Below are 24,718 nucleotides of genomic sequence, written 5' to 3'. Positions count from 1 at the left end.
AAATTTTTCTGAATCATAAAATATTTTTGAAGTGTCATTTTACAACACTCAAGTATATTGTTGCTTAAATTATACTAACAATGCTTTGATGACTAAGTATTACCGAATATACTGAAAAATATAATGAGTTGATTGATTGGCATACAAATTCTGTGCTTTAAATTGTTGTTTTAAAATACAAGGTGAAATCGTGAAATAAAGATGCTTCTGGGTGGCAGATTTCCAGGGTTTTTTTCACTAAGTTGGTCAGACATTTCCCTTGCAACCTTGTTTGCAATATTAATTTTCTTGGCAATTTTTCATAGCTAATACAAAAAATAGACTGAGCCCCTATATTCTAAGCTAAGAGAGCCCAGTTAATGAATTTGAGTTTGGGGAAAACCCTTTGTAGGTCAACTGCTTCTCCTGCCATTATTCTGACTACTAATTCAGGAGGATGGATTCAAACATAAGTACAGGAAATGATACACTTTTTCAAAATCATTGTTTTCTTAATCTTAATTGTGCATTTCTGTAAGAAATACTTGAGCAAGATATTAAAGCCCAGCAGGAGACCTGGGCTTAGTGTTCTTGAAACTACCTTGCCCACCTACCTACCACCAACACAAAACACAAAAATGATTTTTCTACCTCATCTAGTGAACAGGCTTCACAGGCCTCCCCCATGCTGTCTTTCAGCGAAGGAAGATGCACAGCTTCCCACCAGCCTCTCTAACTTCACGCGCTAACATTGCTATTATTGTCACTTTTATTATATTTGCCTCCCCTATTCTTGCCACTGCTGCTGGCAGCAAAAAAAAAAAAAAAAAAAAAAAAGGGTGCAGCAAATTGTGAGCATCATGCGTGGGGGAGGCTGGGAGTAAAAAGGCAGGAGATTAGAGGAGGGAAATGACAGCCTTATCTGGGCCTGCTAAGTGATGGCATCCTGGCCACAGCCTCTTTCCTTTGATCACACAAGAAACATCTGTACATGTATAATTATAATAGTCTATACTAGAAAGATAAAAGGGTAATGGAAGGTGACAAATCAGAGCCTTTCGAGTATATATAGTTTCACTATTTGTGTTTTAAAATATTTTAAAATTGATTTTGCTGAAAGATAGCATTCCCCTCAAAGACACAGACAAAAACAAATATCCGTTGTGCCTGTTTTTTCAGTATTTTGAGGAATTATATGCAGATGAACCTAAGAAGTATCAATCATATCGGATTTCCCTTTACAAGCGGATGATTGTATGTAAAACCATAGTGCTTTTCCACTGTCTTCCTCGCTACTTCTAGCCCTCTGTAACTGAAGAGCACACCGCTGCCTGCCCCCTCCCAGGAAGTCTCTTCAAATTTTTCACGAAACCTGTTTCTCCCCACAGCTGTCTTTTAGCCAGTGGTGTCACCTCTATCAGTGTCCTGAGTCCATTGTCATGTTTGGTTTGTTATTAACACTAGGCTTACAGTGTGATGGAAGCAAAATGTGATTTGAAAGATCACGTAAAATCCAAGAAGCACAACTTAACACTTTGAAGAGATAGCAACTATTCCCTTGAATGGTTGGCCTAGTAGCTAAATCTACTCCTGTCTAAACTGGAAAATGAATATTTGTATTTGGAATGCCTTTCTTCTCCATAACCTGAATAAAAACCACATACATCATTGCTGACTCATAGCCCTTCTAAGCTCTTTCTGAGCCTTCTGTTGTCCACTTTCTTTTTGATTATTGAGTTTTTAACCATGCCTGTCATTTGAGCAAATTCTTTATTAAATAGCCAATAATCATGGACTTTTTTTAACCTTCCTCCTTAAGTGTACTGCTTTTGTTTCTCTTTTTGCATAAAGCATTCATAAATACCCCTTTCTTCTGTATAAGCAAAATTATATCACCTGCAAGATTTTATAGATGCCTTATGCCACTTGCCACTTTGGTCCTAGGTAAACAGACCACTCTTTATCCTGTTCTTTGTGATTATTTTTTTCAACTTAACTTTTAATTCCCAAAACTTCTGAACTCTTCTTAAGTTTCAAGGCTACTCTTAGAATCTCATAGGGTGGCTCTCATAGAGACAGTGCTTCACACATGGGGAGTGTCAGTTCCTACCTAAGTTCAACCATTCTTCTCACAGACCTTTTTGTGCATTCATGAAAATTTATTTTTGCCTAGTCAGTCCTCCTTTAAAAAAAAGCATTCTACTGGAATAACAATACATTTTACAAAGCATTCAGTTGATTTTCCCACATGGAGTCTACTGGAAAGACTCCGCGGTGAGCCTGCTGTCCATCACGCTGTAAAGGATTTTACTGCGTTGTATATTTTAACATATGGCTTTTATTGTAGCTGCATTTCCCATGCCTGCCAGTTTTAGCCAGGTGGTGGCTCCACCAACGAGCTTTTCTGGAGCTTTTATGTAAAACTAACAGTGTTGTTTCTGTGATATGTGTCTGTTTTCCCTTGATGCATTTTAGAAGACCTGCTTCAATCTTTCTGATATATTTCTCTTTTGGATCTTTAGGATTTGATGGAACAACTTGAAAAACAGGATAAGACGGTCCGTAAACTGAAAAAGCAATTGAAAGTATTTGCCAAAAAAATTGGTGAACTAGAAGGTATTTAAACATGTTTTTATGACAGTTGCTGAGTCTTGGTTTGAGTCTTGGCCTAAAGACTAGTCTTTAGGCTATATAAGTGGCCTAATGAGGTTTGCATGCAAATATTAGGGATAATAACAAAATAGGACTTTTGGCAAACCTAACCTCTGTCAAGTAGAATTTCACATTTTTAGATGAAGAAAAGTGTTCTTTTTCATGGTAGTAATAATTTACAGATTTTACTCTGTAAGCATCTAATGAATATCTTCTATATGCCAGACAATATGCTAGGCAGTATAGCATAGGAGTTAAGAATGTGGATTCTGGAGTCAGGTTTCTTGGGTTCAAATCCTAGCTCTTCTACTTATTAATCATATGATATTGGCCAAGTTTCTGAACCTCTGTATGCCTCTACTTTCCCATCTGTTAAATTAGAAAGATAATAGCATCTATCTGACATGGTTTATAAGGATTGAATGAGCTATTAGGTTGGTCCAAAGGCAATTACTTTTAATGGCAGAAACCGCAAATGCCTTTGCATCAACCTAATAAGTATATTACACTTAGAAGAGTTATCGACACATAGTAAAAATGCTTCATGCGACTTAGTTATTAGTTACTACTATTCTTAGTATTAGGGATATTAAGATTAGTATGACAGAGTCTGTCCTCAAAGAACTTACAGTCTAATGGGGGAAAAAAAGAGAAGTAAAAAAGAAAAATATAAATTATGATAAAGAAATAAGATTTTAAAAAACATCTCATGATTTCTGTATGATGAAGATGAAAAAACTCCTTGAGAAATAACCAAATATCAGTTGTTGTTATTATTTATATAGAAATGAATCTCATCTTTTCTATTAGTGTGTTTATTTGTTAAGAGTTATAGGTACAGGGATCTAGCAGTGAACAAGACTAAAGCCAAACTCTTTTTTTTTTTTTTTTTGTGACAGAGTCTTACTCTGTCGCTGAGGCTGGAGTGCAGTGGTGCAATCTCGGCTCACTGCAACCTTTGCTTTCTGGGTTCAAGCAATTCTTCTGCCTCAGCCTCCTGAGTAGCTGGGATTACAGGTGCATGCCACCATGCCCAGCTAATTTTTGTATTTTTAGTAGAGACAGGGTTTCACCGTGTTGACCAGGCTGATCTCAAATTCCTGACCTCGTGATCCACCCACCTCAGCCTCCCAAAGTGCTGGGATTATAGGTGTGAGCCACTGCTCCCAGCCTATAGCCAAATTTTAAGGTTATTTCAGTTTTCTCACTGCTTAAGGGATTTTGAGACACTTTTTGGAATTGCCTTCAAACCTGTGTGAAATGTTGATCATTCTCTCTCATTGTCATTCTGCATCTAATTCTTGCTTGGTTCAAACAGTGAAGATTCCCCATCACTGAGGATATTCAAAAGAATCTATCATGATTAACTCGAAGTGTGGTTTTCATTCCTCCAACATACCAGGCCTTGTCATAATTGCTCCTTCTGTTTGGTCATCCTGCTTCTCCTGGTTAAGTCCTGCTCAGCCTTTGAGACCAGAGTCATATCCTCAAGAGCAGCCTTTCCTGATTACCCAGACAGACGTTATGATTCTGCTCTCCGTGTACCACAGTTTGGCTGACATCTTTTATGGTCTTCACTATGTCATATTTTTAGCAATTTTTCTGTTTGAATTACTGGCTTCCATAATAGACTCTGAGCTTCCTGAGCATAGGAAACATCTCTATTTCCCTTGGTTTTCACAGCACCTAGCATAGTGTCGACCTATCTCATAGTCATTCCATAAATGTTTGTTGAGTGAATGAGTAAGTTTCAGAAATATTTATAACATGGCAACATCGACATTTACTTTGTAAAGGATATTACTCTGTTGGATGTACAAATATTGAAATATTTGTTTAGAAATCAGAAAGATTATTTTATAGTCATACTTTATATATAATCCTTTAGCATTACGTGAGTCATGTATTACATTAAAATTTGAGCCTCTAAATCACACAATCTCACACAAGCTATAATGTCTATTAGCAGAACTTAAAAATCTTTATTCAGAGAACTTTTTGCACTTTGCACTAGTTATATCATGAGATGATAATCAGACAGCAGAGTATTTGCTTGAAAAAAACAGATTTTAAGTGTATTGACATGTGAGATTCTTTTTTTGTTCAACTCCTAATGATTCCTTTGCCATACTTTAGTAAATTTTGATAAACAGAAAAGCCATTCATTATTTTACATAATTTTTTATTAGTTTTCTTTGATGTGTATATTTTTAATTGAAGAGACGGGTTAGACTATTTTAAGATATTACTACTCTTAAGCCATTGTCAATCAGAAATCAACCTCATCATTTAAACTATCCAGACAGCTATAAAGCTATCAGTAGCATTTGAGAATAGCAATTCATAGATCAAACAAACATTATAATAGTTCTTAAGAAGAGTTACATTTTGAGTTAAGTGATACATATCTAGAGGATGAAATGAAATAGATTTATGTGACTTGGGCACTTGCTGAGTGCAGTGTCCCTGCTTCTACCCCAAATGAAGAGAATCAAGGTGATACTTTTCATCCTCGTATGTCCCTGTTACACAGAAAGTACGGCCACCTTCTAATAACTAAATGTTGTTTTATACTTTTCTTTAAATGTATTGCAATACACTTAAATCCTTTTGGTTTAAAATAGCGCAACTCTTGCCTCCTCCTACAAGCTACATTTAATTAAGGAGGCTTTTTAAAAAACCAACAGAGACTTTTAAAAAAATGCTAGCATGTATAATTTTTTAGCAGAAACTATATAGCTAAATGAAGAGTGTTTCAAACTTTGATCTGCTTTGTGCTATATTGTCATCCATCTTAATATTCATAGAATCAAGAAATTGAGACCTGAAGGGATTCTAGAAATTAATTATTTCATAAGAGGAAAAAACTAAGGCCTGTAAGTGACCCATGTCTGCAGCAGGTGAGATGGCAGGACTAGAACACACACCTTCTGAGGGCCACTGATTTCTCTCCTTTGTGTCAGATTTTCCCACAGAAATTTTCTGCTATTAGGAATTTATCTGATTGTCTCAGACTTGAGATGAAGATCTTCCTGGTGCCAAACTAAAGTAAATTTTTAAAAAACTTTCCAATTTTCTTTCCTTTTTGAGGACAAAATGGTTCCCTCAAGTTTATAAAGAATATAGAAAATGAAACTAGAGTCTTGGTTCAGGCCTTCCTAGAAGAATTGATCACTGGGCTCCTCAGTCCCTTTGTGCTGCTATAACAAAGTACTTGAGACTGGGTGATTTATAAAGAACAGAAATTTATTTCTCAGAGTTCTGAAGGATCAAGGCACTGGCAAGTTCGGAGGATCTGGTTTCTGCTTCCAAGACGGCAGGTGCCTTGTTGCTGGATCCTCCGAAGGGGACGAATGCTGTGTTCTTACATGGCAGAAGGCAGAAGGACAAAGGGCTTAGCTAGTTGCGTATTTATTTATTTATTTATTTTGGAGGCGGAGTTTTGCTTTCATCACCCAGGCTGGAGTGCAGTGGTGTGATCTCGGCTCACTGCAACCTCTGCCTCCCAGGTTCAAGCGATTCTCCTGCCTCAGCCTCCCAAGTAGCTGGGATTACAGGCATGTACCACCACGCCTGCTAACTTTTTTTTATTTTTAGTAGAGATGGGGTTTCTCCATGTTGGTTAGGGTGGTCTTGAACTTCTGAACTCAGGTGATCTGCCTGCCTTGGACTCCCAAAGTCCTGGGATTACAGGCATGAGTCACTGTGCCCGGCCAACATTTTATTTTATTTTATTTTATTTTATTTTATTTTATTTTTTTTTTTTTTTTTGAGACAGAGTCTGGCTCTGTCGCCCGGGCTGGAGTGCAGTGGCCGGATCTCAGCTCACTGCAAGCTCCGCCCCCCGGGTTTACGCCATTCTCCTGCCTCAGCCTCCCGAGTAGCTGGGACTACAGGCGCCCGCCGCCTCGCCCGGCTAGTTTTTTGTATTTTTTAGTAGAGACGGGGTTTCACCGTGTTCGCCAGGATGGGTCTCGATCTCCTGACCTAGTGATCCGCCCGTCTCGGCCTCCCAAAGTGCTGGGATTACAGGCTTGAGCCACCGCGCCCGGCCAACATTTTATTTTAATTAGTGGATAATACTGCTAAACCAATCAAGGTTATGTTGAACTGACATCTATATTTCATTTGTGAGCTTTGCAAAGACTTAAGTCCCTAGGGAGAAATTCAGAGGCAGAGAGAAAATTTTTAATGAGAGTATGGTAAATTTTATCTGACATTTTTATACAGCACCAAAAATGTCCTGGTTAGAGATTTTGCAAAAGGAAGGTGAAGCTTCCTTTTAAAACATAACTTTCTTAGTAAAAGTATCCATCGTATTTCACAAATTCTGAGATGCACAGTGTTTCTCATTTTAACATCTCTGAAATTGGGGTGTATCTTACAATTGTTGATGGATTATAGTTTAGTTGGCAATTTTTTTTTAGTGTTACATAAAATACTGTATTTCATAACCGATAGCATCAAAGATTTGATAAATCAGTAGGTTTAAAATATGCTCTTTGGGTTACATGGAGTCCAAATATGTGCATTTATTGATAAACCTGGTGTGTTGAACTTGTTTTCTCCCAGTTTCCCCTTTTGGAGTTGTACATGCAGCTTAAAGTTACTAGTGGCATAGATGGCAGGGGTTTTATTATTTTGTTTTTTACACGCAGCTGCAGGTTTATGATCTGTAGAGGCCACCGTGTGCTGCTTCAGAGGTCCTTGTGGTATTATGTTTAAACTGACACCAGAAATTACGTAAAACCAAATAGCTTGAGTCTCCTCTTCTCTTGTATGGAAGAATACACTTTAGAGTTAGTCCCGTGGCTTTCATACTGGATCATGCATATGAAAAACTAGATTATGGGAGATGGCCATAGCCCTGATCTGTCCAATCACAATCTGACCACTCTTTAGATATCATAGTGTTGCTGGATGGTGGTGACTTCACCTAAACCAGATTTTCAGCGCTGATAGTCCCAGTGTGTGCTGCTGCAGCATGAGGTGGACGGTGTGTCACCAGGCTCCGTGCCACATAAGCAAGAGCACTGGCAGGTACTGATGTTCTCTGTGATAACCTCTTCCTGCGGGACTGGCTTCTCAGAACTAACCCAGGAAATTACCCAGAGTGGCACAAGAAGCACTACTGACACCTCGTGGAGTCAGCAATATTAAACTTTCTAATGTTTTTGCATCTGATCTGCATTTTGTTTGAGAGCTATCTCAGAACTCAAACTTAATCTGCCCTTAAACAAATCTCTTAACCACTCTCCCTCCCTGTAGATAAACGGATAAAAAACCTGGTTACTAGCCTGTATCTCCACAGCAGCTGTGATAACTCATATGTCCCTTTACTTTTCGTTGGATTTCCCACTCAAGTCTCAATTTTGAGATGAAATTGGAGACCTTTTTTTTGAACCTTTAGCATAATTCTTCTCTAGCTGCTGCCCTTGACAATAGTGACTGTCTTTAACATCTGAAAGCATTGTAAGCCAGTGGTTTTACTTCATTGATTGCAACTTCATAAGTAGAATTTTTAACATTCTATTAAAAAGAAATAAAAAATAATAACATTTAGGAAATCATACTACATAGAGATAGTTTATGTGTTCATAATTTCTCTGGGAATGTGGGTGGCAGGAGAAAATTAGGTCTTTGCCATATGAGTCCTTTGTGAAAAATAATACATTTTGGACCAAGTGGTATGAAGAAACACTCTTCTACCAGCTATCTGTATGTGTTTTGAACTGATTGTAATAATACATTTAAAGTAAATATTCTTGTGCTTTTAACGACTAAAGTCATTGAGCCAAGAGCAAGGGGGAATTGTTTCTGCTCCTTCTGCCCCTTTGTAGGATACTGATTGTTCGTCCTGTGAATTAAAGTCAAAATATGTTTAATCATTTCTGATTAGTATCAATTAATTAACAAATCTGTTAAACCACTTACTTTTTGGACATTTAATCTTATTAAAAAGTAAACCTTATTACATAAAAAAGGTTTTGGATCATGTAAGGTTATTTGATGTTAATTTACAGTTAGGCAGGTGTGGCTTTCAGAGTAAGATTACCATATAATTTTGCCATCTGTTCACCCAATTTTAACAAAAAAAAATTATTTTAAGAGGAGGCAATTAAGTGGCAAATATGGCAAGTTTCAGTTGTTGTAGAATGCATTCAAAATTATAGGAACTTGGAGACCTCTCATGTTTTTTATATGGAAAACATTTTCTTCTCCTTTCTTAATTCTCATAAAGTGGGCCAGATGGAGAACATATCCCCAGGACAGATCATTGATGAACCCATTCGACCAGTCAACATTCCCAGGAAAGAAAAGGATTTCCAAGGAATGCTGGAATACAAGAAGGAGGATGAGCAAAAACTTGTTAAGAACCTGATTCTGGGCAAGTATTTTCTGCATTGGATAAAAGTTCCTCTGGCACATGGGTCAATGGTGGGAAAAACTAGTCTCTAATTTTTGAGATATTCAGCATAGGTTTCATTAGACATCATCATGTACCATGTATTCTAGTGTTGCAGTAGTGTTCTGACCACACCAAGCACTTTCAGTCCAACTGCAGGGACACATGCCTCAGACCCACCTACAAGGATTGCTCAAGATCAGGTCTTCTCAGCCCTGGCTGCACATTAGAATCACCTGGAAGCTTTGACCCATACTGATGTATCTCTCCCTCTTGCCCAGTTAAATAAAAATCTCTATAGAGAAGAACCTGGCAATGTCTAGTACTTTAAAAGAAAAAAAAAAAAAAAAAAGGGAAGGAAGGGCGGAAGGAAGGAAGGAAGGAAGGAGGGAAGGAATGAAGGAAGGAAGGAAGGACGGAAGGAAGGAAGGACGGAAGGAAGGAAGGCTGAAGGAAGTACGGAAGGAAGGAAGGCAAACAAACCCCTCAAGGTCGGCCTCGGGAACATAGCAAGACCGCATCTCTCCAAAGAAAAAGAAAAAAATTACCCAGGTGTTGGTGCATGCCTGTAGTCCTAGCTACTCAAGAGGCTAAGGTGGGAGGATCATGTAAGCCCAGGAGTTCAAGACTACAGTAAGCTATGACTATACCACTGCACTCCATCCTGGGTTACACAGCAAGAGTCTGTCTCAAAAATAAAAATAAAAAGCTTAAGAGATTCTCAAGTGTAACCACAGTTGAGCACAACTGCTCTAGGCCATTTAGGTTCCCGAATTTCAGTTTTTCCTTACTCCCCTAGAAAGGTTTGCAACTAAATAGGTCAAGTACAGCAGTGTAATAATAGGGAAGGAACAAAAAAAGGAAAAGATTCTAACAAAGGAAGGAATGGACAGAACAAATGAGATGGGAGTGGAAAAAGCATTTCAGAATAGCACACTGCCTTTAAGATTGGGTCTGAGCCCACCGGCTTTGCAAGAAGACTTTTTAGAGGGTGGTGGTAAATGATTAGAGTGCACACCCGTAAGCTGTGAAGTGAAAATCCTAAAAACCTCTCCTTTCAGCCTTTGCACAGCATTCCTCCCACCAGGTGCCAAGGTGACAGCAATGGGGTTGGCACTTAGACCTGATTGAATGTTCCTGGCATTAAACTTAGTACTATATATAGTTGCACAGGTGCTTAAGTTTCAACATGAATTTCATTTAGCAAAAATGTTAAGGAGCCACTGGTTTTTAAGCACAGAATTAACAGATTTATCAATTCAGCAAATGTCTAATGAACTCTTATGTGCCAAGCATTTTCTAGGTAATGAGCAAAGTGAAGTACCCAGTCTTACAGAGTTTACATTCCAGTGGAGAAATAAAGAAAACAAAATAAACAAATATATGATGGAATAAAAAGAATAAAGAGTGAAGGCAGGTGTACTGGTTTGTGTAAAATTGTCAGGAAACACTCTTTGGTAAGGTGATCTTTGGACAGACACCAAAGGAAGTAAGCGAACAAGTCATGCTAATATCTGAGGAAAGAACATTCAAGGCAGAAAAACAGTAAGCACGTAGGCCCTGGGCGGGGAGCATACCTGGCATGTTTAACCAACAGCAAGGAGACCCATTTGACTGGAGCAGAGTGAGCTGGAGTGGGGAAGGGGAATAGGGCCAGATCCCATGGACTATGGTGAGGATTTTGGCTTTTATAAATGCATGACATGAGAAGCTGCTTGAAGGATTCTCAGAACAAAAGTGACATGATCTGACCAACATTTTCTGAAAGAATGGTTCTGATTGTTGTATGGAAAATGCACTACTGGGGAGCGAGAGATGAATTAGGGAGGCCAGTTAGGGAGCTATTGCAGCAGCCCAGCAGGAGATGATGGTGGCCTCCATGGGACGTCTGTAGCTGGTAGAAGCAGTGAGAAGTAGCTGGATTTTGGACGTATTTTGTAGATAGAACCAACAGGGTTTGTTGATGGATTGGATATGTGGTACAAGAAGAGAAAGGAGTCAAAAATGAGGATGAGGTTTGTAATCTAGGGTACTGGAAGACTGGAGCTGCCATTTATTTACTAAGATGGGGACAACTTCCAAAAAAGGAGGCTCCTTAGGGAAGCAAGAGTTTGGTTTGGGAGAGGCTTAGTTTCATGTGCCTGAGTAGAGTTGTCAAGAAGACGGTTGATAGTGAGACTGGAGTTCAAGGGAAAAGTCAGCGCAGGAGATATCAGTTTGGGAGTTGTCATTACATAGACATGCCCCACACTCCAGAATTTTTCTGCTTAAAGAGCTATTAAAATACACTTTTTATATTACCTACTTACCTTGAATGATGGAACTCTTACATGACAACTGTGCTTTTATATCTCACAATGCATGCCTTGTGAAAATTTTCCATGTTATATAAAATTATTATTTTTTCTTTTTTTAGAACTGAAGCCACGTGGTGTAGCAGTCAATTTGATTCCAGGATTACCGGCATATATCCTGTTTATGTGTGTTCGACATGCTGACTACCTGAATGATGATCAGAAAGTAAGGTCGTTGCTAACATCAACAATTAACAGCATCAAAAAAGTATTGAAGGTCAGTTCCTGTTCAACAAAATTCTCATCATGAATTGTTAATGATGACAGAATCTGCACTGATTGCTTTTCCTTCCTTAGAGTTTAGCTAAGTTGCTTGTTACTAACTTTCCAATTTTTATTTACTTATGTATCTATTTTGAGCCAGGGTTTTGCTACGTCACCTAGGCTGAAGTACAGTAGTGCAATCTCAGCTGAACTGCAGCCCCAGTACAACCCCAGGATCAAGCGATCCTTTCAGCTCAGCCTCCCAAGTATCTGAGACCACAGTTGTACGCCACCACGCCCAGCTAATTTTTTATGTTTTGTAGAGACAGGGTCTCACTGTGTTGCCCAGGCTGGTCTCTAATTCCTAGGCTCGAGTGATCCTCCCCCTTCAACTTCCCAAAGTACTGAGATTACAGGCGTGAGCCACTGCACCCAGCCACTTTTCAGTCTTGAGTGAAAACTTCCACTGGAGGAAATGTTCTTCCTTGAACATGTCTGTCTGCCTTCTTTCAAAACAGGGCTCAAGTTGAACAGTAATCAAAATCAACTTGACATAACTGCATTTAATTGTGCAGTAAACTAAGTTTATTCATGGACAGATATAGTTTGAGGTTTTACTTAGAACTAAAAAATATTTAGTAGAGTTCATATATACAGGGAATGTGATGCTGAAATTAAAATAGATGTTAAATAAGTTTAAGATATGGCTCATTCATATAAAAAGATGTCTGATAAAACATTACAATTTTTCTTCCAACTTTTTCTCCACCTCGCCCCATAATTTTCCCTGTTACCTAAAATGCCTGGTTCCATGTGGGAAGCAACACACAGATGCTAATCAGAGAGGAGACTTGGAAAAGACAGCAAAGTTATATAACTGAGCAGAAAGCCTACACAACTCAGTAGTCACTGAGTCACTTTGCATAATCCCCCTCTTGACTCCAGAGAAACAGTGAGCACAGGCTTAGTTTTAACTCAGTGTTGCTGTGAGGAGCTAAGATCATGTGTTCCAGGTACTTTGCTTTCGGATTATCAAACTTAATGAGAGCTTTTAGGGTAAAGATAAGTGGATAGTCAGCATGCCACTCTTTCAAATCTAAGACTTCTTTTATGAACTTAAAAAAAAATTAGGTAAAACATACATAACATAAAATTTGCCATATTCACCATTTTTAAGTGTACAGTTATGTGGCATTAAATGTGTTCACACTGTTGTACAGCTATCACCACCATCCATCTCCAGAGCTTTTTCATTCTCCCCAACTGAAACACAGTACCCATTAAATGCTAACTCCCCATTCCTCCCTCCGTCAGCCCTGGGGAGCAAACTTTTGATAAATGCTGGTTCTCTGTTGGTCCCTATTGTGCAGATACTTTCTGTAGTTAACATTCTACAGTGGTTACTAAAGCATGGAGTTTCTGAAGATTTAACAGTTAAAAGTTGATGAATGTCTTCCCAACATAACTCATTTTATTTTGAGTGCGTTGATGCAATATTGTACTTAGATAAACTACAAGTTTTGCTACTTGTTAGGCCAACTCCTAGAGAGAGAAAAAACTAAATCATAAAGTTTTCTTTCTCTCATCATAATTGCAAGAGGATACTTATCTGGTTTGACTATTGTACCAAATTCTGTAAAGATTAAAAGTGAGTGGGCACTAGAACATAACACTCTTTAATACCATTTAAAATTAATGTGCATTTGTCTCACATCCCAGTTTTGAATTGTATATTTGTGTTGCATACCTGTTTCAACTTTGGCAGCTGGTTTTTTGCCATCGGCCCTAAGCAGCATAACTAGCCGAAGATGTGTAGAGAATCCATAGTTTTTAGCTTATGATCTTTTCTAATAAATCAAAAACTGCAAATAGCTTTGAGTTCAACTTGTTTTTCCTATGGGGTAGAGTAGGAACTAACATGGATTTATTAATTTTGATCAAATACAGCTTGTTTATTGCAAAAAATATTACTTCAACAAACTCAATCTAGTAACCTCTCTTAGGTAAAGAATTGGCATTCTATTTTAATGTTTTTTTAATTTCCAAAGAAGCAAATGTTCTTTTATTTTGAAGTAATATAGAGTATCTCATTTTCATGAGGACAGAGGATACCCTTAGTGTTCAAATTGTATTTGTTGAGTTATTTTGTTTAAAAGTGAGCTGGGTGCTGTGGCTCATGCCTGTAATCTCAGCACTTTGGAAGGCAGAGGTGGGAGGACTGCTTGAGCCCAGGAAATTGAGACCAACCCTGACAACACTGTGAGACCCCATCTCTACAAAACATAAAAAAATTAGCCAAGCATGGTGACGTGTTCCTTCAGTCCCAGCTACTTGGGAAGCTGAGGTAGGAGGATCGCTCGAGCCTGTGAGGTCAAAGCTGCAGTGAGCCATGATCACACCACTGCACTCCAGCCTGGGCGACAGACAGAGTGAGTCTCTGTCTCCAAAAAAAAAAAAAAGTGGCTTAGCAAAGGCTGGAGCCCACTAATGAAAACAGATGCTGGATTATTTCTAGAATGAAGTCTTCTCCTTAGGTTTTAATCACCTTTATCTGGTAACTGTTTAGTATACGTGCCGTTACATCCAGCTGGGACTATTCTGAGGATCTCTGCAGTTTGATTTGTGTAGACGTCAGTGAAGACAGTCTAGATTGGTGCTTTAGTGACGCTCTCCCATAGCCTGACAATGACCAGCACATTTTCCCAATCTGCATTCATTGCTTTCGTCAGCTTAGCCCAGAGCCTCCGCTAGGAACAGTTGTAATCCAGATTTTTGGAAGAGGCAGAGTTATTTTTAGTCAAATCTGCACTTAAACTGTAGGATGATTTTCCGTGTTTGGGAATGTAATAAAATTGTATTTACTGGCAGTAAATAATTTATTATTTTATTTATTTTATTCACAGTCCTCTGACATTGGAAGACTACATAGCTAGGTCTTTCGGATATTTACTTAGTGGTAAAGTCAGGACCTGAGTTTAGTAATTCTGTCTCAGCTGAAAAGACTTAGTTAGGTTTGATATCCTCTAGGATTTTTTTTCTTAAAAGTCTTTTTAGGGGAGTATTCTACAAAATTCAAGGGTGCTTTGTACTTTCTTAAAAAGGTGATTTTATTTATGTAAAAAAAAAGATGAGAAACCCATCTTTCCCCATGATATATCCTGTGCACGTTTACTGCATAAAGCCACTACCAAGAAACCAAAGGCAGGTATTCTCACACAGCTTCTAAGAACCTGGGTTTTGTTGTGATATGGTAGTAGAGTTATTGGAATATATTATTTCATGCAAAAAAAAAAAAAAAGAGCTTCTAAGACCATTTAGTGCTAGGCACCTGTCCTAGGTAAACTATTCTGGTTTTCCTTTGCAAAGTTTTCTGAGAAAAAGTGTAGGCAAACATTGATATTTCTGTGACTTCCCATATGTAAACTGGGATTAGTTCATCCAAATGGTTTAGTTGACAAATGCATGGTCCTTCCAAGTATGTCTGCCATGAAGCTCCTGGGAAGTATTCCCAGCCCTCACAGCTTTTTCAGGCACAATGAGTCTCTCTTCTTCCTGCCACGGTAGCCCAGTCCTGGTGAAGAGCCAACCAGCTTTCCCCTGACTGTACTGCTCATCGCAGGACTTCCTCCATCTCATCTCTGGATTCACAGCTCAGAAATTTTGTCTTACCCTTGACAAGATTTTTAATCTAGTCTGGGTTTAAGTGCTTCAAATTCTCTATCACAATATTAGTTATTCCTCTTTCTGCTTTTAGTTCTGACTCCCATCATTAACCCCAAGACGGACATGAGGTTGGGTCAGCGGTGGCTAGGTGAATTTTTTTTTTTTTTTTTTTTTTTTGAGATAGAGTCTTGTTCTGTCTCTAGGCTGGAGTGCAGTGGCGCAATCCTGGCTCACTGCAATCTCCGCCTCCTGGACTTAAGTGATTCTTCTACCTCAGCTTCCCAAGTAGCTGGGATTACAGGCATGTGCCAGCATGCCCAGCTAATTTTTGTATTTTTGGTAGAGATGGGGTTTCACCATGTTGGCCAGGCTGGTCTCGAACTCCTGACCTCAGGTGATCCACCCACCTCGGCCTCCCAAAGTGCTGGGATTACAGGTGTGAGCCACCGCACCCGGCCAGGTGAATTTTTTTCTGCTTAAAGGAACAGCTAAATTCACATCAGTTTAATTTTCTATGCCAAAAAAGTGAATGGTAAGCAAAGCAACAACTAATGAACCTGGTGGCTGACATTCTGCTAGCAATGACGTAAGACTTTACAATTGTAATGTGATCTATTTTTATAATTGTTTATAATGGTAACTGAAAGAAATGGGTCTTTTGGTATCTGTTCAATTTTTTTTAGGTTATTTCCCTAAGGAAAAGGCAAATTTAGAATTATTCTCTCTTTCAGAAAAGAGGTGATGATTTTGAAACCGTCTCCTTCTGGCTCTCTAACACATGCCGATTTTTGCACTGCTTGAAGCAGTACAGTGGAGAAGAGGTGAGAAAACCTTGATTACAAAACCAGCATGCTATACTTTCTCTGACCTTTTTAAGGAAAAATTTAAAAGCACAAAATGTTTAACCATTTCTTTATTTAGAAACCCAAATTCAGAGGTGGCTTGGAAGTTCATTGCTTTGTTCAATGTTCACTCTCTATGAAACAGTGATTTGGAGAATGACAGCTGCTTCTTTACATTATGAGAAAGCATAGAGAAAGTAAAATGAGCATTGGTCAGTGAATAGTTACCAGAAGTGAAACTTTTTGTCAGTATGTTTTAGTGGGCATTTCAAGAGCTAGTATCAGAATAGTGAACTATTTAAAGAAACTAATCAATTTTGGCTTGCCACAATACCTTAAAAGGTGATCAAAGATCATGTCTTTCAATTTGTCCAAAAAAATCTATATTGTTTTTGTTTGTAGGGATGTGTTCATTAGTTGTTTGATAGACTTCAAATATTTCAAAACTATGTAGAATGTTAATAATGATCATTAAGGGCTGCTTAGTATGTGTCAGACAGCACTTACTATACATGATGTTATTTATGATCATTAATTCTTACAGCATCTCTGTGAGGTAGGAATTATAGCCCACTTTTACAGATGAGGAAGCCAAGGCTCACTGGGGCTCATTGATTTGCCCAAGTCCTCTTGGCCACAAGGAGCAGAGCTGGGATCCTGGATCTGGCACCGCTGAGGGCCCATGACCCTAACCAACTGCCCTCCATGCCTCCCATCCCTTTGCCAGGAGGGCAGCAGAGAAGGTGCCCAGCAGCATTTCGCGAGCACCCCAAGACCCAGGCCTGTCCTGGCAGATGATGGGAAACACAGAGATGAGCAAGGCCCGGTCCTTGAGAAGACGGGGCCAACAGACCAGAATCCCCCTGAGGGGTTGTTGACTGCATCCTGTCAGTCCCCACTTTTGGACCAGTCATTAAGTAGGTGGTAAGGAGGCAGATGCTTGGCTGTGGGGAGAATCCTCAAAGTAAGCACTTGCCTTTATCAGGTAGCGTCAGGCAAGCAACGTGTTAAACTGCAAAATGACTGGAAAAAGGGCCGCCCATTCAGTTCCATTTTAACAGATACCACCAAAGATTCCCTTCTAACCTCTGACTGAAAACCATGGTGTGGGTACCACGAAATAGAGTAAAGGGAACTTTTTTTTTTTTTTTTTTTTTTTTTTTTTTTTTTTTTTTTGAGACGGAGTCTTGCTCTGTCGCCCAGGCTGGAGCGCAGTGACCAGATCTCGGCTCACTGCAAGCTCCGCCTCCCGGGTTCCCACCATTCTCCTGCCTCAGCCTCCCGAGTAGCTGGGACTACAGGCGCCCGCCACCTCGCCCGGCTAGTTTTTTGTATTTTTTAGTAGAGACGGGGTTTCACCGTGTTCGCCAGGATGGTCTCGATCTCCTGACCTCGTGATCCACCCGTCTCGGCCTCCCAAAGTGCTGGGATTACAGGCTTGAGCCACCGCGCCCGGCCAAAGGGAACTTTTTGTATGTATTCACCAGTCTCTGTAGAAATTGGTCTATTTCAAGATTATATATGTCCTTTGGGTGTAGTTTTTAAGAACAGGACTATAATGAACTGAAGTTAAGAGATTAGTACTCTAGATAATTTAGTGTTTGACAGTAAGCCTGCTGTTTCAGAAGTGAAACACCTTTTTATTTTATTTTATTTTTTTAGTTAAGTTCCTCCAACTTGTTTCATTGACATTGCTGTTGGGAAGACTTAAATGCTAGGTTGCCAAGTTTAGGTATTGTTGAAAAGCTAGTAAGAAGTGGAGGGGGGGTGTGATGGAAGCGAACAAACACACGTCAGCATTGCAGAATGTCAGTCCTGGCATTTTAGTGGGGAAGCTCCTTGGACAGAGCAGAAAAGAGCATGAAGATGCTGATCAAATCGGAGATAGTTAAACTGAAGAGACAGGTTACTTCACGTGTATCATTAACTTTGCATTATGACTCTAGGGCTTTATGAAGCACAACACATCTCGCCAGAATGAACACTGCCTCACCAATTTTGACCTGGCTGAGTATCGGCAGGTGCTGAGTGACCTGGCCATTCAGATCTACCAGCAGCTCGTGCGGGTGTTAGAGAACATCCTTCAGCCAATGATTGGTAAGGCCAGGGCCCCATTGGGCATTGCAGCCTGCCTATCATTCGTGCCCATCAATAAGTAGCCTCCAGGGGCACATGTTTCAGGGCAGCTATTCATTTGGGGAGCATAAAGTAGTAAGATACAGGGCTAAAATTAGCCGAGGAATCCCAGAAACCCAGCCATAATTAACTGGGATGCATGAAAATCACTGCTTCCACAAGACTGAAACAGTAGTTTCTGGCTTCCTTCCCTAATGTTTAATGTTTAAATTCAGTTTAATGCATTGAATTTTAAAAAATTGTTTTAAGTTACCAAACACTGTTATCTTCTGGCAAATTATCAGCAGCCTCTCTTTTTTTTTTTTTTTTGAGTCGAAGTCTCGCTCTGTCGCCCAGGCTGGAGTGCAGTGGCCGGATCTCAGCTCACTGCAAGCTCCGCCTCCCGGGTTCACGCCATTCTCTTGCCTCAGCCTCCCGAGTAGCTGGGACTGCAGGCACCAGCCACCATGCCCGGCTAATTTTTTGAATTTTTAGTAGAGACGGGGTTTCACTGTGTTAGCCAGGATGGTCTCGATCTCCTGACCTTGTGAGCCACCCACCTCAGCCTCCCAAAGTGCTGGGATTACAGATGCCAGCACTGCGCCCAGCCTATCAGCAGGCTCTTAAGGCTACTTCCAGCTACACTTTCTTTCCCCATCCATGCATTTTCCATGTTTCCACAACTTCTTCATTTCCCTTCTGTGGGCTCATAGTGTTTCCTTTGCTTTCATAGGCCACAGTTAACTAGCTATTTGAGACATCAAAAGCTGAGGAAGCCATGGGAGATGGCAATGTTTTCTTCAGATGTCCCTTAAAAAGTCAGTAAAGCACCCTAGGTCGGCGAAAATATAGGAGGTAACACAGATACCAAGAAGGTCAGCTTCAGCCAGTTTTTCTGTTGCTTTGCCTGTTTCTATTGGCTGAATAAGAAGTTTACCTGGACCAGGTGCGGTGGCTCACGCCTGTAATCCCAGCAGTTTGGGAGGCCGAGGCAGGCGGATCATGAGGTCAGGAGATCGAGACCATCCTGGCTAACATGGTGAAATCCCGTCTCTACTAAAAATACAAAAAATTAGCTGGGCGTGGGGCTGGCACCTGTAGTGCCAGCTACTTGGGAGGCTGAGGCAGGAAAATGGTGTGAACCCGGGAGGCAGAGCTTGCAGTGAGCTGAGATTGCGCCACTGCACTCCAGCCTGGGCGACAGAGTGAGACTCCGTCTCAAAAGAGAAAAAAAAGAAGTTCACCTCAAAGAAGCCCCAATCTAAATCCTTACCCCCATCTCCCAGTCATTTAACAGCAACAACAAACGTGCCAGTTCTAGGGAATCTATGTTTAGCACAATTAAATAGCAAGATGAACCAGACGTGGCCTTTGCTCTCAAGGGACTCACAGGGAGTGGACATCTCAGAAACATTCTAGGGGAGGCATAAGCCAAATGCTAAGAGAGCACAACAGGGAAGCAGCCAGGCCACAGGTGAGAAGACGAATCCTGGGAGACGGAGGTCAGCCCAAGGGCCCACTGCTATTGTGGAAGCCCAGAATAAGGAAGGGCCCAGCTCTCCAGCCACTCCCCTCTCCCATGTCTTCTCCAAGATGATTGTCAGTGCCCTGCCTTTCTTACTGTTTTTGCCTGTGGGGCTCAGATAACATGGAGAATGCTTATCTTAACCCTAACTGCTACCAATCACTCTCAAAAGCCCACCCAAGACACACAGACTTGTGCTATCACAAGGCTACTGCTTCTTACTCTTCTTATTTTAGAAGAGACACCATTAAGTTTACTTAAATTTATAGTAAATTTTTGCATTTAAGAATTATTCCTTCAGTAAAGTTTAAAATCCAGAAGCCCTTTTGTAGTGAAGTTCCTTTTCCCTGTATCTTGGCACCCAGATCTTCCTTCCTTCCTTCCTTCCTCCTTCCCTCCCTCCCTCCCTCCCTCCTTCTCTCCCTCCCTCCCTCCTTCTCTCCCTCCCTCCCTCCTTCTCTCCCTCCCTCCCTCCCTCTCTCCCTCCCTCCCTCCCTCTCTCCCTCCTTCCCTCTCTCCCTCCTTCCTGCCTTCCTTCCTTCCCTCCCTCCCTCCTTCCTGCCTTCCTTCCTTCCTTTTTTTTTTGAGATGGAGTCTCGCTCTGTCACCCAGCCTAGAGCCCAGAGGTGCGATCTCAGCTCACTGCACCCTTTGCCTCCCAGATTCAAGTGACTGTCCTTCCTTAGCCTCCTGAGTAACTGGGATTACAGGCACACGCTACCGCACCTGGCTAATTTTTGTATTTTTAATAGATATGGGGTTTCCTTATGTTGGCCAGGCTGGTCTTGAACTCCTGGCCTCCAGTGATCCACCCACCTCGGCAGCCTCCCATAGTGCTGGGATTACAGGCGTGAGCCACTGCGCCCAGCTAATTTTCCTAAGTTGAATGTGTGTGTGTTTGTGCAAATGGATGTGTGCACGTGAAAGATTTCCGTCCACATCTTCTCCTCTAACAATTGAAATACTCCTGCAGTCTCAGGCATGCTGGAACATGAAACGATTCAGGGCGTGTCTGGGGTGAAGCCCACGGGGTTGAGAAAGCGAACCTCCAGTATCGCCGATGAGGGCACCTACACACTGGACTCCATCCTCCGGCAGCTCAACTCCTTCCACTCAGTTATGTGTCAGCACGGCATGGACCCTGAACTGATCAAGCAGGTGGTCAAGCAGATGTTCTACATCGTGGGGGCCATCACCCTGAACAACCTACTCCTGCGGAAGGACATGTGCTCCTGGAGTAAAGGCATGCAGATCAGGTGAGCAAACGCCAACACCTGCAACAGTCTCTTTTTGCTGCCCGGCTGGCCTGCCAGGGTTGTGGAGAGCTGATGGCTTGTTTTCAGTCCTTGCATCTCATGTCTGATGCCATGCGGCCAAGCGGCAAGGGAGAACCTGGCACGGAGCCACTTTCCCTTGCCTGGCTGGATTTCTTCACATCTCATTATTGCTCCCTGTCTGTACCCTGCCAACAGGTTCTTCACATGCTTGATAGGAAACCCTACTCCACTGTGAAGCTTACTTATTTGGGGGAGTGAAGAGATGATTCAAACATACACAAAGATGAGATAGCTGCTTCCTCTCCTTATGTGTGTGTTTTAATTATACAATAAGAAATTATTAAATTATAATAATGAATATTTGTATTGTTTGATTGCTTTTAGAAATATATTTTTGGAAAAATACCTTTTTGTACCTATGACAACAAGAACAGGTCTAATAGATCTTTTACTAATTATTACAATATCCCCCCTCTATATTTTAAGAAAAGCTACACTTAATTTTATGCCCACTACTCCTCAGCATAACCTCATTATTGTAACATAATTTTTTTTACAAATTTTTTATTTTTTATTTTTTTGAGATGGAGTTTCGCTCTTGTTGCCCAGGCTGGAGTACAATGGCATGATCTTGGCTCACTGCACCCTCTGCCTCCCAGGTTCAAGCAATTCTCCTGCCTCAGTCTCCCAAGTAACTGGGAATGCAGGCATGCACCACCACGCCTGGCTAATTTTTGTATTTTTAGTAGAGACAGGGTTTCCCATGTTGGCCAGGATGGTCTCGAACTCCTGACCTCAGGTGATCCACCTGCCTTGGCCTCCCAAAATGCTGGGATTACAGGTGTGAGCCACCGTACTGGGACACAAATTTTTATTTTAAAACAGCTAGAATATTCACCAAGAGGAGAGAAAAATGATTTCTCCTATGAAAGTCTTAGTAGTTACTCAATCTCAGGAACTCTTAGTGTTCTTTTCAAATTTTCCATCCTGACTCACACTGAATTGTAGTGAATTTTAAGACAGTAATGCTTTCCTCTCAGATAGTGGAACATATTTCTCTATAAGGTCTGCATGGAAATGTGGAGCCGCCTGTGGTAATATTATGCTGGCCCCTATTTGCTTGGGTGCTAAGTGCTGATTGTGTGTCCATTGACCTCAGTCTTCGGACCGCTGCCACTTGGTTGGCTGCTTCGTGAAACCTCAGTGTCTGTAGTTTGTCTCTGTCCCCATTTGGAGTCCTTGTCTCTTCCAGTGGCCCTCCCTTGCCTCTCTCTCCCTTCATCCCGGAGCTTTCTCAGGTCACCATCTTCATCTCCTAGGCTCTTCCCTTAAGGCTTGAGCACAGGTATATGTAGGGCTTCTGGTTATTCAGTTACCTGATTTGAAGTTTGTCTTAAGAGAGAGTACTTCAAGGATTATCAAGTCTCACCCTGCAACAGTAACCCAGCTCTGAAATTGTAAGAGAAGCTACAAAGTGTTTTCTGGCCAGCCCACCAATAAAGACAGGGCTACATTATGTATTCTATTTTGTTTATTAGCAAGTCTAATAACTTTTGCCATAATGACTTTACTTCCATCTTCCATTAAAGAGAATTACATTATCTTGTCATTTAATCTTATATAATGATGATTATAATCCTCATGACTATAATAAATTTTTAAGCACAGCTGATGAGATTTAAGAAAATTGAACAAAAATACTGCCTGTCATTTTAACATAAATCCTGACAAGGCCACACAAAAAAAAATTAAGACATTTTTGACAACATTCAGCAAATTTGCATTCTCTGTATCTCTCTTTTTTTTTTTTTTTTTTTTTTTTGGAATAGGTACAATGTCAGTCAACTTGAAGAATGGCTGCGTGACAAGAATCTGATGAACAGTGGGGCTAAAGAAACCCTAGAACCTCTCATTCAGGCTGCTCAACTTTTGCAAGTGAAAAAGAAAACAGATGATGATGCAGAAGCCATTTGTTCTATGTGCAATGCTTTAACTACTGCCCAGGTAGAGCCACTTTCCCTGTTATGAAATAATTTAACATTCATCAAAGATGATCTTTAGGGAAGTAAAGAAGTCTCCTACTTATTGCTTGTATTTCTGAGCTGACTTCACCTGTGTCCAAGAAGATATATACCTGTGCCGATCTTAAAGCAAGGAGATTTTGCCAGAAATTAATACATTTCAGTGCTAATTATAGTTAAATATATTTAATATTCAGCCAATATTTATTGAGTGCTTACAGTGTTCTATATAACATTGAAGGCACTGGGATGCACCCAAAGGCAAAACAAAGCCTCTGCTCTCATGGAGTATACAGTCTATGCAGCTTATATTCCATAAAATAGCTTTCTATATTATTTCATAATTGAGTGGATTATCAAATAATGACTTTGTTTTTAGAGACAGATAATTCTTGTTACTTCAATTCAACAGATGACTAATTGAGCCTCCATCTCAAGGCACCATATTTATTGCTGGGGAAGATGCTTCAATAAATAAGGAAAAATTCCTGCCTTCAAGGAGCTTACGGTTTAGTAGGGCAGACAGAGTCGTATCCAACTGACTCTACCGTAGAGGTTCTAGCAAATTCTATAGTAAGATGTCTAAAGGAAGTGCTGAGGGGAGATAACTGTATTCAGGGAAGGTCCTATTAATCTGGGCATTGAATTTAAGGAAGTAAGGGAATGAGAAGGGCATTTGAGGATGATAGTGACAGCATGAAGCAAGGCACAGGCAAGAACATGCCCAATTTTCTTTTTGCCCAGTTATTTTCTGTGCTAAGTCTTAGACTTTCTTAATGTTCATCATATGTCCTATAACATGAAATTTTCAGTTTTGCCCAATACAGTAAAAAATCAGTTCAAGACCAGCCTGACCAACATGGTGAAACCCCATGTCTACTAAAAATACAAAAATTAGCCGGGCATGGTGGCAGGCACCTGTTATCCCAGCTACTCAGGAGGCTGAGGCAGGAGAATCGCTGGAACCTGGGAGACGGAGGTTGCAGTGAGCCAAGATCGCGCCACTGCACTCCAGCCTGGGCGACAGAAAAAATCAGTAGGCTGGGCATGGTGGCTCACACCTGTAATTCCAGCACTTTAGGAGGCCAAGGCAGGCAGATCACCTGAGGTCAGGAGTTCAAGACCAGCCTGGCCACCCTTGGTTAACAGTTGCCACTTTGGGAGACTGGAAGGATGGGAGTGCGGACATTTATTTTTCATGTTTTATTCTCTTGTGCTGTTTGAATATTCTTCTAAATGTACACGGCTTCTTACAATATTACACAAACATTACATTGATACATTCTCCTGTAAAAATTCAAATAACAAAGGTAAATGTGCAGACCAGCTCCTCCTTCCTTCTGGGCCCAGCCCACCACTGAGTAGAACTGAAATCCGTATGCACAGATCCTTTTAATTTTCCAGATTATAGGTGCCCAGTGTGTATTTGATAATATGCCAAAAACTTTGATCATTTCATTTCTCACAGATTGTGAAGGTGTTGAATCTGTATACTCCTGTTAATGAGTTTGAAGAAAGAGTCTCTGTGTCATTCATTCGTACGATACAGGTAAGAGCTCCCATCTTCTTTGATTCGCCAACACAGTCTTTTGAATGGACATTTTGTGATTTATTGAAGGATAATGTGTTATCTTTTATCTTATTTTACAATGCACTAACTTTTTTGATAATAGTTTATTG

General features: G+C 40.5%; 1 protein-coding gene across 4 annotated transcripts in view; it reads left to right on the top strand.

Annotated features, from left to right (window-relative positions):
* MYO5A (myosin VA) overlaps positions 1 to 24,718 on the top strand; it is a 220,963-nt gene that overhangs the window by 189,495 nt on the left and 6,750 nt on the right. For 2 of the 4 annotated variants that reach the window (XM_028850935.2, XM_015142266.3), the window contains 9 exons: positions 1,159 to 1,233; positions 2,502 to 2,595; positions 8,873 to 9,019; positions 11,454 to 11,608; positions 15,990 to 16,079; positions 18,047 to 18,197; positions 20,714 to 20,996; positions 22,847 to 23,021; positions 24,507 to 24,587. In XM_028850935.2, the coding sequence (XP_028706768.2) occupies positions 1,159 to 1,233; positions 2,502 to 2,595; positions 8,873 to 9,019; positions 11,454 to 11,608; positions 15,990 to 16,079; positions 18,047 to 18,197; positions 20,714 to 20,996; positions 22,847 to 23,021; positions 24,507 to 24,587 (1,251 nt within the window). The remainder of the gene's footprint in view (positions 1 to 1,158; positions 1,234 to 2,501; positions 2,596 to 8,872; positions 9,020 to 11,453; positions 11,609 to 15,989; positions 16,080 to 18,046; positions 18,198 to 20,713; positions 20,997 to 22,846; positions 23,022 to 24,506; positions 24,588 to 24,718) is intronic. The other 2 variants (XM_015142269.3, XM_015142271.3) reach the window with 1 other exon arrangement.

The sequence above is a fragment of the Macaca mulatta genome, chromosome 7 (genome assembly GCF_049350105.2).
Source record: "Macaca mulatta isolate MMU2019108-1 chromosome 7, T2T-MMU8v2.0, whole genome shotgun sequence".
Lineage (NCBI taxonomy): Eukaryota > Metazoa > Chordata > Mammalia > Primates > Cercopithecidae > Macaca > Macaca mulatta.
Note: the sequence above shows the minus strand (reverse complement) of the source record. Positions and strands in the feature narration are given on the sequence as shown.